General features: G+C 37.0%; 1 protein-coding gene across 1 annotated transcript in view; it reads left to right on the forward strand.

Moving 5' to 3' along the window:
* PIG-B (phosphatidylinositol glycan anchor biosynthesis class B) overlaps window positions 1-13,493 on the forward strand; it is a 28,757-nt gene extending 15,264 nt beyond the window's left edge. The window contains exon 5 of the mRNA XM_081760678.1: window positions 13,432-13,493. Within this exon, the coding sequence (XP_081616804.1) occupies window positions 13,432-13,493 (62 nt within the window). The remainder of the gene's footprint in view (window positions 1-13,431) is intronic.
* The last annotated feature ends 2,218 nt before the right edge of the window (window positions 13,494-15,711 follow it).

Raw genomic sequence — 15,711 nt, forward strand, 5'->3', positions numbered from 1 at the left:
AAAGTCAAAGTAGAACAAAAACAGCGTTTCTAGTGGGTATGAATGTCATAATTTTCTTGAGAACCATTATACATCGCTAAAAGTGCCTTAGCAGAAGTCCTTGTGTTAGCTCACTGGTAAGCTGTCGGGTTTCAAATCATAAGGTTGTGCGTTCGAATCCCATCTGGGCCAATGCTCTTTTGAAAATTATATTTTCCGCAATGCATGAAAAATTATATAAAATAATGACATTAAATACATCAGTTGTATATATATAACATAATCATTGCAGAATGTAGTAATTATTATGTTTAAAATATAACATCTGAAATATGTAGGTGTTCACAGTAGGTCTGTATTATATATATGAGAATGTTAAATACAAGTTAAGAAACTCGTTCACTAGCAATAAATAAATCATGTAGTGTATTTATTTGCAGCTATTTGTCATATAGAGGGTAATTCTCGTCATTCATAATACAGCATGTCATTTATGTTCTTGAAAACTTATTCGATGCATAAACCGAGGGTTTAAACAGAGAATCCGAAGTCGCAACGCTCGCAAGAAATTCATGAACCCCAAAGGTCACGTGAGCAGACTGGAATTGTCCTTATGAAGCACGCCACAGCAGAAAGTCTTTACATAGATTTTCAATTCAATTCCTGATATATGCTTTTGCAATGTGGAAGTGGTGATGCCTTTAGTCGCTCTCTCTCGCTCGGACGCTCACTCTCTATTTATACAGAATATAAAAGTGGATGTATGTGTGTGTTTCAACATAATTCTGATATATCTAGCGCAATTATAACTATATTTCTTACAGTCTGGAAAAGAGTACTGTCGGGATACATATAAATGCTAGAAACGGGTCGATATTAGTATCGAATCCATAGCTTCGTGGTCGCTTAGGTGAATAGTTGTACTTTCAATTCAAGTCCAATTAAGCTCCCATTAGCACCCAGGGTGGTTACGTAGCGACATAAAAATATCGAAATCAACCGATATTAGAATCGAATCGTAAGTTTTCAGCGCCGCTTCAGCGCCGCAATTCACATTAGTCCACATTAGTCCACATTTCACATTAGTCCCACTGCCTAGAGGGCAATATATTTGCAGAGTGCAAAATTTAAAACTTGAATAATATTTTAATTTTTTCCGTATGAAAAAGTTAAAAATCAAGAGCAAATATACTATTTCATGAACAATCCTCTTTTACTGTTCTAATATGTATAATAATAGCGTAAGAAATCTAAAAATAATTCAGAACACGTTTCACATTTGTTATTTTTTGTTACGTAGTTCTAGCTGTAGCATGTAGTGAGTGGTATTTAAATGTAATAAATTCACTAACTAAGCATATTTGAATTAAGTTTTATTTTTAAGTTAGGGATGAAGGGGCGGAGAAATATGTAGTTATTGGGGGCGCCGAGAGCAAAAGTGCGTAGGGGCGCCGAGCTTTTAAATGCAACACTGGTCGCTAAATTAATTGGTAGAAATTTTAATGTCATTTAAGACCAAATTTAGTCCTAACGGAGGCAGTATCCGTTTGCTCTCCTAGGAGAAATGAAAGGGACTGACATCAAAATTATATATATATATATATATATATATATATATATATATATAAAGACCGACATTAGTGTCGAATCCATAATTTTCGAGGTGGATTAGATAAAGAGGGGCACTCCAGGTGCTTAATGATATAGAAAATTAGTTTTTCTTTCTTTTTTTACGTTGGTCTACTTTTCCTTGATTTGAGACTTTCAAATTTCATCCTATTTTCTGAAATGTGTCTGTAAGGCAACAAAGAAATAATTATATATGATAAATTTAAATTCATTTTAATTCGGAAGTTGAGAAACACTTTGCCATTATATATCGTAAAGGTCAGATCCACCAGTATTGTAACAGAGAGGTGCTTGAGCCATTGACGGTAGAAATTCAAACTCCGATAAGTGATAATTTCACAGTCTTGTTTTATTACAAGTGTAGCCTTTTTAGTCAACGGAGAAGAGGACGTGGATCATGGGTCAGAGTTGATGTCGATGGGTGTTGGTGGGTCGGAGTTGGTCGCAATGGTTCAGAGTGGTTCATAGTTGGTGGTGGGTCAGAGTGGATCACGATGGATGATGGGTCAGAGTGGGCCAATGGGTCATTTGGGTGGTGGGTGATACTGGATCATGGTGGTTCGTGGATCAAATTTTCATTGACCCACACCATCTCTGGTTAAAATTGTACTAAAGATAAGAGGCACCGAAGATGCATGTCGGCTATTATACTCAAATTTTGCACATAGATAGTACCCCACCAGAAAGCAATAAATCTGAAACGGTTCACAGTATCACCTCCTAGAACTCGAGATGTAGGGGTTTGTCTGATTGGCTAAATTAAGACGTCAATGATTTATCCATCAACAAGCAAGCTTTTTATGATCGTTTTCGTGGGGAAATCAGAAGAACACGTGCCTAGTAATCGTAATATTGATAGTTCGCGTCCACCCCGGGGTATTTGTTTTGTTTTTTTGACTCACCTAAATATAAACAAATCACACATATAGGCATTTTAACATATTTTGGGAGAGTAATTTTGTGGTTCGTCGTCGTTTCATCGCGTCTCTGCCGCTGGTAGTAATGTTTTCAAAATGGAACTGGGGCCACCGCGGATTGTCGCTGCGGGGCCACCAATTTTTGGCGAGAGGTCAATAGTTGACCATCTGTAGTCCACCGACGCTTACAGCTTAGGGTAATGAACGATGTCTTTGCTTTATAGACGTCATGACTACCGACGTCGGCAGTCAACTAGCTTTTAGTATTCCTTTACTAACCATCTATCGTTCATGTTTATACACGGTGTAATAATAATAATAATAATAATAATAATAATAATAATAATAATAATAATAATAATAATTATAATTATTATTATTATTATTATTATTATTATTATTATTATTATTATTATTTGTAGTAATAGTAGTATAATTGATAATAGAATAATTATATTGTCTATGTATTGTCTCGGTAGGACTACACACAGGATTTGGCTCGTTTTAGTTTGACTCGACTCTAATCCGAGTCGAGTTGCAGGATATTTTTCGCGCCGAGTCCTAGAGTAGACCTCAAAGATGTCTGTTTCGAGTCGAGTCGAGTTTCAAAGAAAAATCGCTCGTGCCCATCCCTACTAATGAGAGCTTAATCGGAGTTAAGCGAAATCGAAAGTCACACTATTTATCTAAGCGACCCCGAAAACTATGAATTCGACACTAATACCGATCATTTTCTAGCAATCTTTTATATGTATCCCCCTCCCATTCACCATAGGTAACCCGACAGCATTCTTTTTCAAACTATAAGAAATTTGGTTAAAATTACTCTAGGCCAGTGGTTCTCAATCTAATTCCTATCACGATCCCCTTTTATCACATCCTCTTGCCAGCGACCCTTTTATAATTTGTGTTTTATAATAAGCTTGTGTGGGATTTTTAACATACCTATTTCTATAATAGTAGAATCAATTTCTTGTTTATAGTGAACAGTGCCGTGGCATGGAAAATCAGCGCTCGGGGCGAGAGTATACGACGATGTCTCCGTACATATGAGTGAGGTCGACAGACTAGCTGCGAAGCGCCACCATGGTTGGCACGAAGCTCAATAAAATTTTCAAAAGTAAACCCTGCCTTTCCTTGATTTTGAGCACATTTTATTACGTTTTTCCTTCTATTTTATACATGTGCACATGCACTTTCCTATAGGGATGCACGCGAGACGTCTCGTCTCGTCTCGCGTCTCGTCTCGCATTTGCGTGAGTGAGAGACGAGAGTGAAAATTTTATGCGAGACGCGAGACGAGACTAAACCATGCGAGACGAGACTCGGTTAAGTCTCGCACGAGAAGTCTCGCGAGACTTCTCGCAGTCTCGCAACATTTATGAATTACATTTAATTGTATATTTAGTAATTTTACATTTATTGAGTTTTCTAAGTTGAGCGTTAATGCCTCCAGGAACAAAAAAGTGATTGGGGCAATAGACATTTTATGAGATTTATTATTAATCAAGGTTAATTTTCAGAATTAAAGCCTTCTTTAGTTTCTAAAAAAAGAAAAGCTTTGTAAATTGGATATTTATTACAGCATAGATTTAGGACTTTTTTTTTGCGACACAAACACATACACGCGGGCGCGCACGAATACATGAACTTCTATTTTTGGTCTGAAAAGCGAATAAGACTCCCTATTGCTGCGAAATATGTTATTTCTGTTGTTTCTGTCTTTTTCACATTACTACTAGCGATTAATGTTGGGGGATGGCGGGGAAATCCCCTCTCTCAAAGTTTATCCCCGGCCCGGCTCGCAGAAATAACATGATATTTTTACATGGAATAAGTATTTTCTTTCTATATATTTATCAAAAACATCCCCCTCTAGCTCGGAAGTTTAATTCAAATACTGGTTTGGCAGGATGTCCATATAGGTTTCGTAGGAGATGGTAGGAATGGCCCTATATCTGTCAGTAATTTTATTTTCTAGATCTGGCAGTATAAGTTGAAAGCGAAAGTTGATAAAATGCGATAATGCAACATTGCTACAAGCACGAACGAACCAAAAGAATTGGGTCGTATTGTGTTGTGAGGAGTTCTTTTGTTGTGTACAAGCGCTTTTGGTGGTATAAAAACATCTTTATACTGGAAAAATCACCCTTCAAGGAAACGACCAAAACGTGTAAATGTTGATAGTGGCGACGATATTTTAGAAGAGCCAAATATTGCTGGACACCTCTAAGCTGGAAAACAATGTTGGATCCAGCAACAATTTATGCTGGTTTTGCTGTAAATTATGCTATTAATTTGACGAAAATTAATGGTCCAGCGATCAAATTCCAGCACAACTTTTCTTTTAATTTGTAGCGGAGGGGACACAAGTTCGAATACCATGTTGAACTCTAGGTTCCGTCTCCTTAGGATGTTATGAACATTCATCCCATGGAAAGCAATGGCAAACCACCATTCACCTTGCCAAGGGACTTTTAGCTCAAATACCTGCCTTCGGACAGAATATCACATCTCATTCAACAGCCATAGAATAACACATTGCAAAATTTTGACCTAGAATATATGTGAGACTGCGAGACCATGCGAGAAAGTCTCGCGCTAGACGCGAGATGAGACTCAAAATTTTATGCAAGACGCGAGACGAGACTTCACATTTGCGAGACGAGACCTTACGCGAGACGAGACCAACGTTTGAGGTTGCGAGACGAGACGAAATTTTCCATTTCACGTCTCGTCTTGTCTCGCGTGCATCCTTACTTTCCTAACATGATTAACACACTTCCTCCGAAATTTGTGCCTCTTTTTTCGGCGCCCGGCATTGGCAGTGGATACAGTAACTGTACTATCTATATTCCCAACGACGAAGGTGCTGGTTCAAGATGGATGTTAAACTCCTTCATTGAAGAGGCCATTAACGTATCTGATCTAAGCCCACAACTTCTTGACCAAATAATAGAATGATCATGCTACAAGTCTTTGCAACTGGTTTTCTGTAACGAAGACTTGGACAAGTTCTGCCTGATGAGGAGAGAAGAATATCCTGGTCTGGTATCTGCTGCTTTAAAAGTGATAATTCCATTTGCTACATCGTACTTGTGCGAAAGTTTTTTTTTATGGTAAACATTAAAACAAAGACAAGAAATCGCTTATCAGTTGAAAATGGCTTCATAATGTTCGTCACGAAGATTGAACCGGGCATTGCTGCACTAGTGAAATTACACCATGCTTAGGTATCTCATTAGGTTTCAATTTTAATTGTATTTCAATGTGCAGGTTTTGTTCCATGTGTATTTTTCTAGTATTTCTATATACAGTTCTCATTAGTATCATATCATACGTCTTTCATTTAAATTCATTTTTAAACAACTCTGCACCCTTTGAAAATGTTCAGTAGACTTATTTTTTATTGTTCTTTACAGTATGTATAAAAATAAAAGTATGCCTATCAGAACAAAATTCAAAATAATTTCCGGTATTAGATTCTAACTATATTTATCTCTTCCGCTTATCATCGCGACCCCCTAGGGGCCACGACTCCCAGGTTGAGAAACCCTGCTCTAGGCATACATGAGTTATGTTGGAACATAAATGCAGATAAGAGAGTTGAGAGAGAGCGATTAAGATATTGCCGCTCTCAATCTCTTCACTTTACTTTTGCGATTGGTGAATTTCTTACGTGACAGTTTGGGGCTAGCTAGTTTTTTGTCTTGAACCACGATCCGATTTTCGATATTCTCTACCTAAATGCTGTAATGCGAATATTGAGAAGTTACCTGCGTATGAAAATAGCTGCAAATAAATACATTACATAACTTATTTATTGCTATTACACGATTTTCTTAATTTGTATTTAATATTCACATATAACATACCGACGTTCTGTCAATACCTCAAATGTTATATTTTAAAGATAAGAATTGCTTATGTCGTGAAATGATATGAATATATATATTCAACTGATATATACAGCTGATGAATTGTAATGTAACTATTTTACAGAATTTTCATGCATTGAGGAAAGTAGAATATCATAAAAGAATCTCACCTGAACGGGTATCGAACTCACGATTTAAACGCTCGGGGGTGTACCACTGAGCTAACATGACCGCTTTTCGGAAGCTGCTTCTGAAATATAACTGAGCTCATACGTAAATTATTTTTTTCGTATGGAAATCACAATGACGAAACGAAAGTGTGAATATATAGTTTCGAAATATTGTATCATTAAGTATTTCAATCAACTTTACTTTTTTTCTACACTTAATACCATTTCAACATGTCTTATTATATTTAACAGAAGGAAAAACATACCTGTACATTTTTTCCCGATTGCTAAGGTTGGCTTGGAGGTTCGAACCAGCAGCTTTAGTTTACTGTTTTCAGAAGATACCCGAAGTTGGACTTCGAAAGTGTTCGTCTCAATACAGCTATCATCATATCGCTCAATCTGTTTGGTATATGGTATATGTTTTTATACGTGTAAAGTCAGTATAAAAATTCATTCTTTAAACAGCTTTTCGTATGTATTAATATTCCTTTATAAAAACTGTTTTTAATATTATTATTACGGCGCACCATTTTCAGATTTCTTTCGCGAGTCGTTGACCAAGTCGTTCCCCACAATAGGCGTGTCGTGCAATCAACCAACCACACGTCAGGTACTAGCTTTTACCTATTGCTTCCTGCTCACAGCTCAGAACATTGGTAACTATGGATAGACGTACAGCAGTAATTACTTTATGGGAGTTGGAAGGCTATTCTGCAACTGCAGCTAGCAGGCGAGTAGGTGTCCCGGCCTCTAAGGACGGCGATGGGTTCGGAAATATGGTCCTACACGTCAAACTGGTAATTTACGATCTTCTGGTTGTCCGCATGTGTCAACCGAAGCAGAAGATGCGAGATTAGTAAACGAAGCCCGGTTAGACCCACTACGGACGTCTAGACAGCTAAGGGAAGCTTCTCTCTTACCTGGTAGTAAGCATACAGCTCTGCGAAGGCTTCGTCATGCTGGGTTACGTGGCTGTGTTGCTGCCGTGAAGGAAAAACTCTCAGACGACCACAAAATTTGCCGTCTCGCGTTTGCACAGGCGAATGTGGGTCGCAATTGGGAAAACGTAGTTTTCTCAGATGAATCCATATTCACAACATCAAATGAGGGACGCCGTTTTGTGTATCGCCCGAGAGGCACCCGATATGACCCTGGATGTGTTGCTGCTTGAAATCGCAGTGGCCATGTATCTATTTCATGTTGGGGTTGGATTTTCAGGCGCGGAGCAGAACAGCTTCACAGAATTGAAGGACACCTGGACAGTGCTCAGTACTTAGATATTATGAGTAATATCATGGGTACGAGTATTTCCGCCTGATGATGTAATTCAGTTCCAGCAAGACCAGTCGCCAATACATACTTCCCGTGTGGTTCAGGAATGGTTCGCAGGGCAGCCTGAGATTGATTTAATTGACTGGCCGCCTCGTGGAGCAGACCTCAATCTCACGGAAAATATGTGGGCAGAAGTGAAGCGTACTCTAAGGGATAGTTGGCCTGAGGCAGATCCACCAAGAACCCAGGATGACCTGTGGCATCTTGTTTCCGAAGCATAGCTGGAGGTAGGGGAAGGAGATAAATTTGTCACCCATTTAATAGATTCCATGCCCAGAAGAATGGGGCGTGTAATAAATTCAGAAGGGTATTGGACACAATATTAATGTCCCCGCCTTAACTCCCGAAAACAGTCATTTTCAGGGCTACCTAAACGCTTCTGAAAATATTTCTAGAAGTAAACCACTCCTTGAATCCGATTTCTGTGCAATTCTACTAAAAAATAATAATAATAATAATAATTCTGCAGGCTTTGAGCTCAAGACGACCTTATTAACAAGCCCGTACTCTACCAGTGAGCTAACATGAACACGCAAATCCAACCTGAAGAAACACGACTTTCAATTTCCGGTATTCCATGACACTGATGGTCATATACTTTGCAAATGTTGTATTCAACTTGGGATATTCCGCAACACATAAACAAAGCGCGCGCGCGCGAGAGAGAGAGAGAGAGAAATGAATATACAAAAGCATATTCAACGTATTCGAATGAGACTCTAAGTAACGATATTCCGTTTTAAAGAGAATTTATGTTTCTTCCCGTGACGTTAAGGGGATCGGGAAAAGTTATGTGTCTTGAAGCAGGATCCGACTTTGGATACTCTGTTTACACACTTTCTATATCCGTAGGAATATACTGTATTTCACGAATGTAAATGACATGCTGTATTGAGAATATTGAGAAGTTACATCTGTATAACAAATAGCTGCAAATAAATACACTACATGATTTATTTATTGCTAGTGAACGAGTTTCTTAACTTGTATTTAACATTCTCATATATATAATACAGACCTACTGTGAACACCTACATATTTCAGATGTTATATTTTAAACATAATAATTACTACATTCTGCAATGATTATGTTATATATATATACAACTGATGTATTTAATATCATTATTTTATATAATTTTTCATGCATTGCGGAAAATATAATTTTTAAAAGAGCATTGACCCAGATGGGATTCGAACTCACAACCTTATGATTTGAAACCCGACAGCTTACCAGTGAGCTAACACAAGGACTTCTGCTAAGGCACTTTTAGCGATGTATAATGGTTCTCAAGAAAATTATGACATTCATACCCACTAGAAACGCTGTTTTTGTTCTACTTTGACTTTTATTTTAGTACTCAGGCGATAATTATGTTTTATGTCTTAACTTTGAGCATTCTTTTACATATGGAAAGATTCGTTTACATATCTAAATGTTCCATTACGTATGGAGAGCTAAATGACAAACAAACATGAGCTGACATTAATACAAAGTTTCGAAATATTGTGTCATTAAGTATTTCAATCAATGTTGCTTTTTTTGTACACTTGGTAACAAGTCTTATTATATTTAAAAGAAGAAAAACACATCTGCAAACTTTTTCCCGATTGCAAAGGCTGGCTTGGAGGTTCGAACCTGGTTTACTATTTCCCGAAGATACCCGAAGTTGGACTTTGAAAATTTTTGCCTCAAAACACCAATAAAGAATGCGCTCAACCTTTTTGAGACAAGGTGTACAAATCCTTTATTAGTTCATCATAGGTATAAAAATAAACGTATGTATATGCAACCCGCATGACCGTGTCACTCGGCGGGTTAACATAAATGACAGGCGTTATAATGGTTTTTATCATATCACTTGAAAGCGAAAAAGTAAAAATTATCTAAGTAACAAAGTTTATTGCGTTCGGGGGTGACCGCAGCGAAGCGGGGCGGGTTAACATAAATGACAGGCGATATAATGTTAACATTTACTGCAATCTTCTATGGTTTTTATCATATCACTTGAAAGCGAAAAAGTAAAAATTATCTAAGTAACAAAGTTTATTGCGTTCCGGGGTGACCGCAGCGAAGCGGGGTGAACGCTGCTAGTAATATTTTAACCTCTTATATACAATAAGTACTTTAAAAAATGATACACAAATAACTAGCAAAATTGTATGTAGTATTTTTACTTCAAAATATTACATACCTTCTTTTTGAAACAAAATAAACAAAAACGTGAGAGAAATCTGCACATCAAGAGCTTCGTTTCGGGTGGTTCTGTACATTCTTGAAATTTTTCAGTCAAGTTTTACTTTCATATACATTGTATGAATATTTCGAACAAATTTTTCACTGATTGATCACATATGTAATAATATGTTACCACCTATGAGGTGCTTCGGATCTGCAAAATCGGTAAAGCTCCAAATTCTGTAATGCACTGACTGCTCTTTAAGCTTGTTCAGAATCGGGAAAGTACCGAATTTTCTGTTCATGGATCATATACGTAATAGACGGTTCATCTGAGCGTATGGTTTCCTAGGCTGTAGAATATATAACCACCATCACGGTTTCTGAATTTTTAACGAGAAAATTCAACACATAGTCACGAAACTTTCTTTCATATAAAAAATAAAAACTATGGAATACATTTAAAAAGAGTGGAAGAATCAATCACTGTTCCAATTCACAAGAAAGACGACAAAATTGATTGTAATAATTATCGAGGCATTTCTCTTAACATTCTATTAATAAGATTGACCCCATACGCAGATGAAATTATTGGAGATTATCAGTATGAATTTAGTCGGAATCGACCAGATATTTACCATTCGAGAAATACTCGAAAAGAAATGGGCATATATTACCGAGTATATCAACTGTTTATTGATTTTAGAAACGCTTACAATTCGGTAAGGAGGGAATCATTGTACAACATTCTTACAGAATTTGGAATACCAAAAAAGCTAGATTTATTAAGTGTTTAAATGAATTCCAGAGTAAAGTCCGAGTAGAAAAATGCGAGCTTCCACGTCGAGATTGGCCTGAAACAAGGATATGCGTTATCGCCGTTATTATTCAGCTTTGTTCCGGAGTACGCTATAAGAAAAATCAAAGATAGGAACCAGGGCCTAGAGTTGAATGGTATTCACCAGGTTATGGTGTATGCTGATGATGTAAATCTGATAGAACGATCGAAAGAAATGCAGAGGCCTTATTAAACGCTTGCAGGGACATGCGTAAATGCAGAGAAATCTAAATACAAGGAAGTTCACAAGGAAGTTACGGCAAATAATGAATGCGTTAAAATATCAGTTAATACTTTCGACACAATGGATACTTTCAAATATCATGGATCAGTATTACCAGACCAAAATCATACCCACAAAGAAATTAAATGTCGACTAAAATCAGGAAATTCTTGTTATTATTCAGTCCAAAATATTTTGTCGTCGCGAATTATGTCAAGGAATTTAAAGCTTACAATATATAAAATGATAATCATGCCTGTTATGCTTTATGGCTGTGAAACATGGACGCTTACGCTGAGGGAAGAACGCAGACTGAAATTATTTGAGAATAAAATTCTGAGGCGAATATTTGGACTCAAGAGGAACGGGAATGGCGGAAACTTCATAAGGAGGAACTACATAATTTATACGACGTACCAAATATCGTTAGCGTCATCAAGTCTAGGAGGCTCAGGTGGGCAGGCCATGTAGCCAGAATGGAAGAAATTTGGAACGCTTTCAAAGTTTTAACTGGAAATCCAATCGGGAAACGTCCATTAGGAAAACCTAGGCCCAGATGGGAGGACAATATTAAGATGGATGTAGCAGAAATAGGAATACAGAGTAGAAACTGGATTGAATTGGATAAGGACTGAAGTCAATGGAGAGCTTTTGTGGCCACAGAGAAAGAGAAAGAGAAAGAGAGAGAGAGAGAGAGAGAGAGAGACAGAGAGAGAGAGAGAGAGAGAGAATACATTTAAGTTAAGCACAACAGCACAACAAACATGAGTGAGTGGTTAGCTTTCGCGCTTCTATCGTTAAGTCCGGGATTCAACCCGTATTCGACCATTTTGACAAAAGTTTTTTTTTTAATTCCATCTGTGAATGTAGAGATAGTACGTGTACTGTGAGTCCTGGCCGACTTACTTTCTAATCGTTTTTAAATCTTTGTTATTATTAATTATCAGCAGTGATGGGTTTGTGAAGAGGGTTAGGGTGGGGATGTCTTTCGGATTCAAGCCTCTACCCCGAAATTACGGAATTTCTAAAACAAACTAAATGTTAGTTTTGCCTGTACTCATAAACTTCAAGCTGTCCTCAAGTAAAAAAAAATAGGAATTTTTAGAAAAACTAAGCATTAATAAGAAAAGCCCCTCCCAAAATACTTTTCTAAATACGCCACTGATTATCAGTATAAAATGGTCTTCAAGGTTGTATCTGGAAGATTATAGCTGAATATACAAACGAAACGAAATATTTGTTATGCCCGTACTCATAAACTTAAGCTCCTCTTAAATAAAAGTTAGGAACTTTTAGAAAAAACAAACATTATTTAGAAAAACCACTCCCAAATATTTTTCTAAATCCGATACTGATTATTCCTATCAAGTGGTATTCAAGGTTGTATCCGGAAGATTATTGTTAAATCATTGCACAGCTACAGTATAACGGAAATGTGGAAGTACGCTCTGACAGATATTGAAAAACGTACGCTCTGATAGATATATTGAAAAACATAAGTTTAATTATGTGCTAGAAGCTAGAGTACTAAGCTCTAAGAAGTGAAACACGGATGACTAAACAGAAATGATCTAGAGAAGAAAAAATGTCGATAATTCAGAAGTTAAAATAAAGTTAAATAGCTTCTAAAATTGCCCTCAAATACTACTTACTTTATGTTTACTTTAATTCATAAACCATGTGCTCCATCCATCATGATGGTGAATTCCAGAGCGAAATATGGCATTCAGGTCATGGAATCTTATTTAACTTTAGAGTATACTATAAGAAAGCAATTTAAACAGAAAAATCATGAAAATGAAAAAAGCCAAAATTTCCAAAATTCTCTTTTTTCCCCAAAAAGCCTGCTTTTTATGTGCAAAAAAACATCGAATCAAAAAAGCCGGCTTTTTTGCATCTCTACGTGAGACATATCCCAACCGTAATTGTCCAGACAGGAGAATGTTTCAGTCCATTGATCGTCGTCTCAGCGAACATGGTACGTTTTTTCCATTCACTGCTGACCATGGGAGACCCAGAACAACAAGGACTCCAGCGATGGAGGAGGCAGTGTTACGTAGTGTCGAAGCAAATCACTCTGTAAATACAAGACAATTAGCTGAGAGATATCGTGTTGATCATATAGTGGTATGGAGGCTCTTCCATAGTCACGGGTTGTATTCCTATCATGTGCATCGGGTGCAGGCCTCATCAACTGCGATTACCCTGTACGACGAGCTTTCCGTCAATGGCTTGTGCAACAGTGTGTAAACCCTGATTTTATTGCAATTATACTGTTTACAGATGAGGCAACGTTTACAAGAGCTGCAATTTTTAATTTTCATAATCAGCACGTTTGGGCTTAAGAAAATCACCATCGAACGGTTCAAGAACATCAGCAGCAATTCTTTGTAAATGTTTGGGCCGGTATTGTCGGTGATTGCTTATTGGTGCCTTCCGTACTTCTACTTCGCCTCACAGGACCAACCTACCTCGTATTTTTGGAGAAGGATTGATTCAATCTCTTCTACGATGTACTACTAGCCATACGACAGCAAATGTTCTTCATGCATCACGGAGCTACAACACATTTTAGTCAGGATATTCGTCTCTTTCTTACTCGTACCTTTCATGATCGTTGAATATACCGCGGTGGACCTATTGCCTGGTCTCCACGTAGCCCAAACTTGAATCCACTAGATTTCTATTTGTGGGGACATTTGAAATGACTTACGTATGTTACCCCAATGCTAGACGTAGAAGCGCTTCGAGATTGTATTCGTGCTGGTTGTGAAACAATCCGAAATACTGCAGGAATACACCAGAGCATCAGGTAATCAATGCAACGAAAGTTGGAAGTGTGTATGTGCACTGAAGGTGGTCACTTCGAACATTTCTTGTAATACATTTTGTCACTATCTTTACGAGCACTGTCTTACAATGTTTATGTGTGGTATAAACGAACGCTGTAGCCTCCATCGAATACCTTTCTCAATTATTTACTTTGGAAACATGGAATACCTAGGTAGTTGTGAACTATGAACCGTTGTTTACTATTGTGAGCCGTTAATAGACTTCACATTTTGACGAATTGCCTTTCGAAAACGAAACGGAATATGCCCCATGTTTAGGAAGGTTTTGATGTGAGCAATTATATGCTAAAGTGTGGACGTCTACAGCTATTTGAAAATATGACACTTTGTACCTGGTTGGCAACACTGACAACCCAATGACCTCAAATGTTGATTAGTTTCATTCTCTATGTTAGTGTAAATGTATTTGCACAGGCACAATTCCACTTGATTGCATTATTCCTGTAATATTGAACATTTCCATTCACTTTCTCGTAGTGAGCCATTGGAGAGACTCGACATTTGAATACTCTGTATCTTGGAAACGAAGTGGCATCGGCCCCATGTTTATAGGAACATTTTTACATATTTGGATGTCCGCATTCATCTCGTCACTTTTGGCCATTTGGTCATGAATTTATGTTACATCCGATATATATATATATATATATATATATATATATATATATATATATATATATATATATATATATATATATATATATATACAGGGGCGGATCCAAGGGGGCTATAGGGGCTATAGCCCCCCCTTCCTTGACGCTCAGGTATACACTGGATAAAGCTGCAAACTATGGCTTGGCTCTTCCCTTGATCATATCCTGGATCCGCCACTGTATATAAGTTTCTGAAAGAGGGAACTTTGAAGTCCAAATAGATCAAAGGTAAGTAAGAGAAGGAAACTTATTTGCACGTCCACTAGCCCATGATTTCTGTAAGTAGCAGACATATTGTTTGTAATCGAAAATGTAAGTTTTAGATACTTGCACTTAGGTTTAGTGCAGTAGTGATAAATTTGCTTAACTCATCCATACATCATCATTTTCTTTCATTACTGCTACAAATTTAAGTTTACATACTATGTGGATTTTAGGTAACTCCTTCGCCTTTACATAGGAATTGAATCGGTGAGTAGAAAAAGGAGAACATTCCCGAATATCTTACTTTCGGGAAACTAAAAAAAACTATTTATTGAGAAATCTGTTGCTCATACAAGATTGTTTTGCATTATAAACTTGTAGTGTATGCTAAGGATTATTATTTGCCACGAAGAAAAAACATTTAAATATGTTATATTTCCGGCTACACAGGAAATTTGTTTGCGGAATATTCTCCTTTTTCCACGCAACAAACAAATGTGGCAAAAAAGTGTACAAAATATACAGAAAAACCAATGTTATTTCTAAACACATGGTTAAAAACCGTCAACTCATTAATACATGGTACATTTAGTGAAAAACTTATTTACATTGGAAGTTTCAAAACAATATTAGTGACATTTTCTTTTAAAAATGAAAAGTTATTTATAACATCAGTTTAGATGCGATACAAAACGTAGAAAATGTATAGTAAATGCATTTAGAATAAAGTTTGTTTAAACAAAACACCTTTGTATCTACTCATCATCAATGTCACTACTAGCATCTTCAGAAACTGGCAACTGCACGATATTGTTATAGAAATCTTGATACACCTCCGGCACGTAATGCTTAAC

This window comes from Thermobia domestica, chromosome 6, assembly GCF_964235325.1.
Source record: "Thermobia domestica chromosome 6, izTheDome1.hap1.1, whole genome shotgun sequence".
In the NCBI taxonomy this organism is placed as follows: Eukaryota; Metazoa; Arthropoda; class Insecta; order Zygentoma; family Lepismatidae; genus Thermobia; species Thermobia domestica.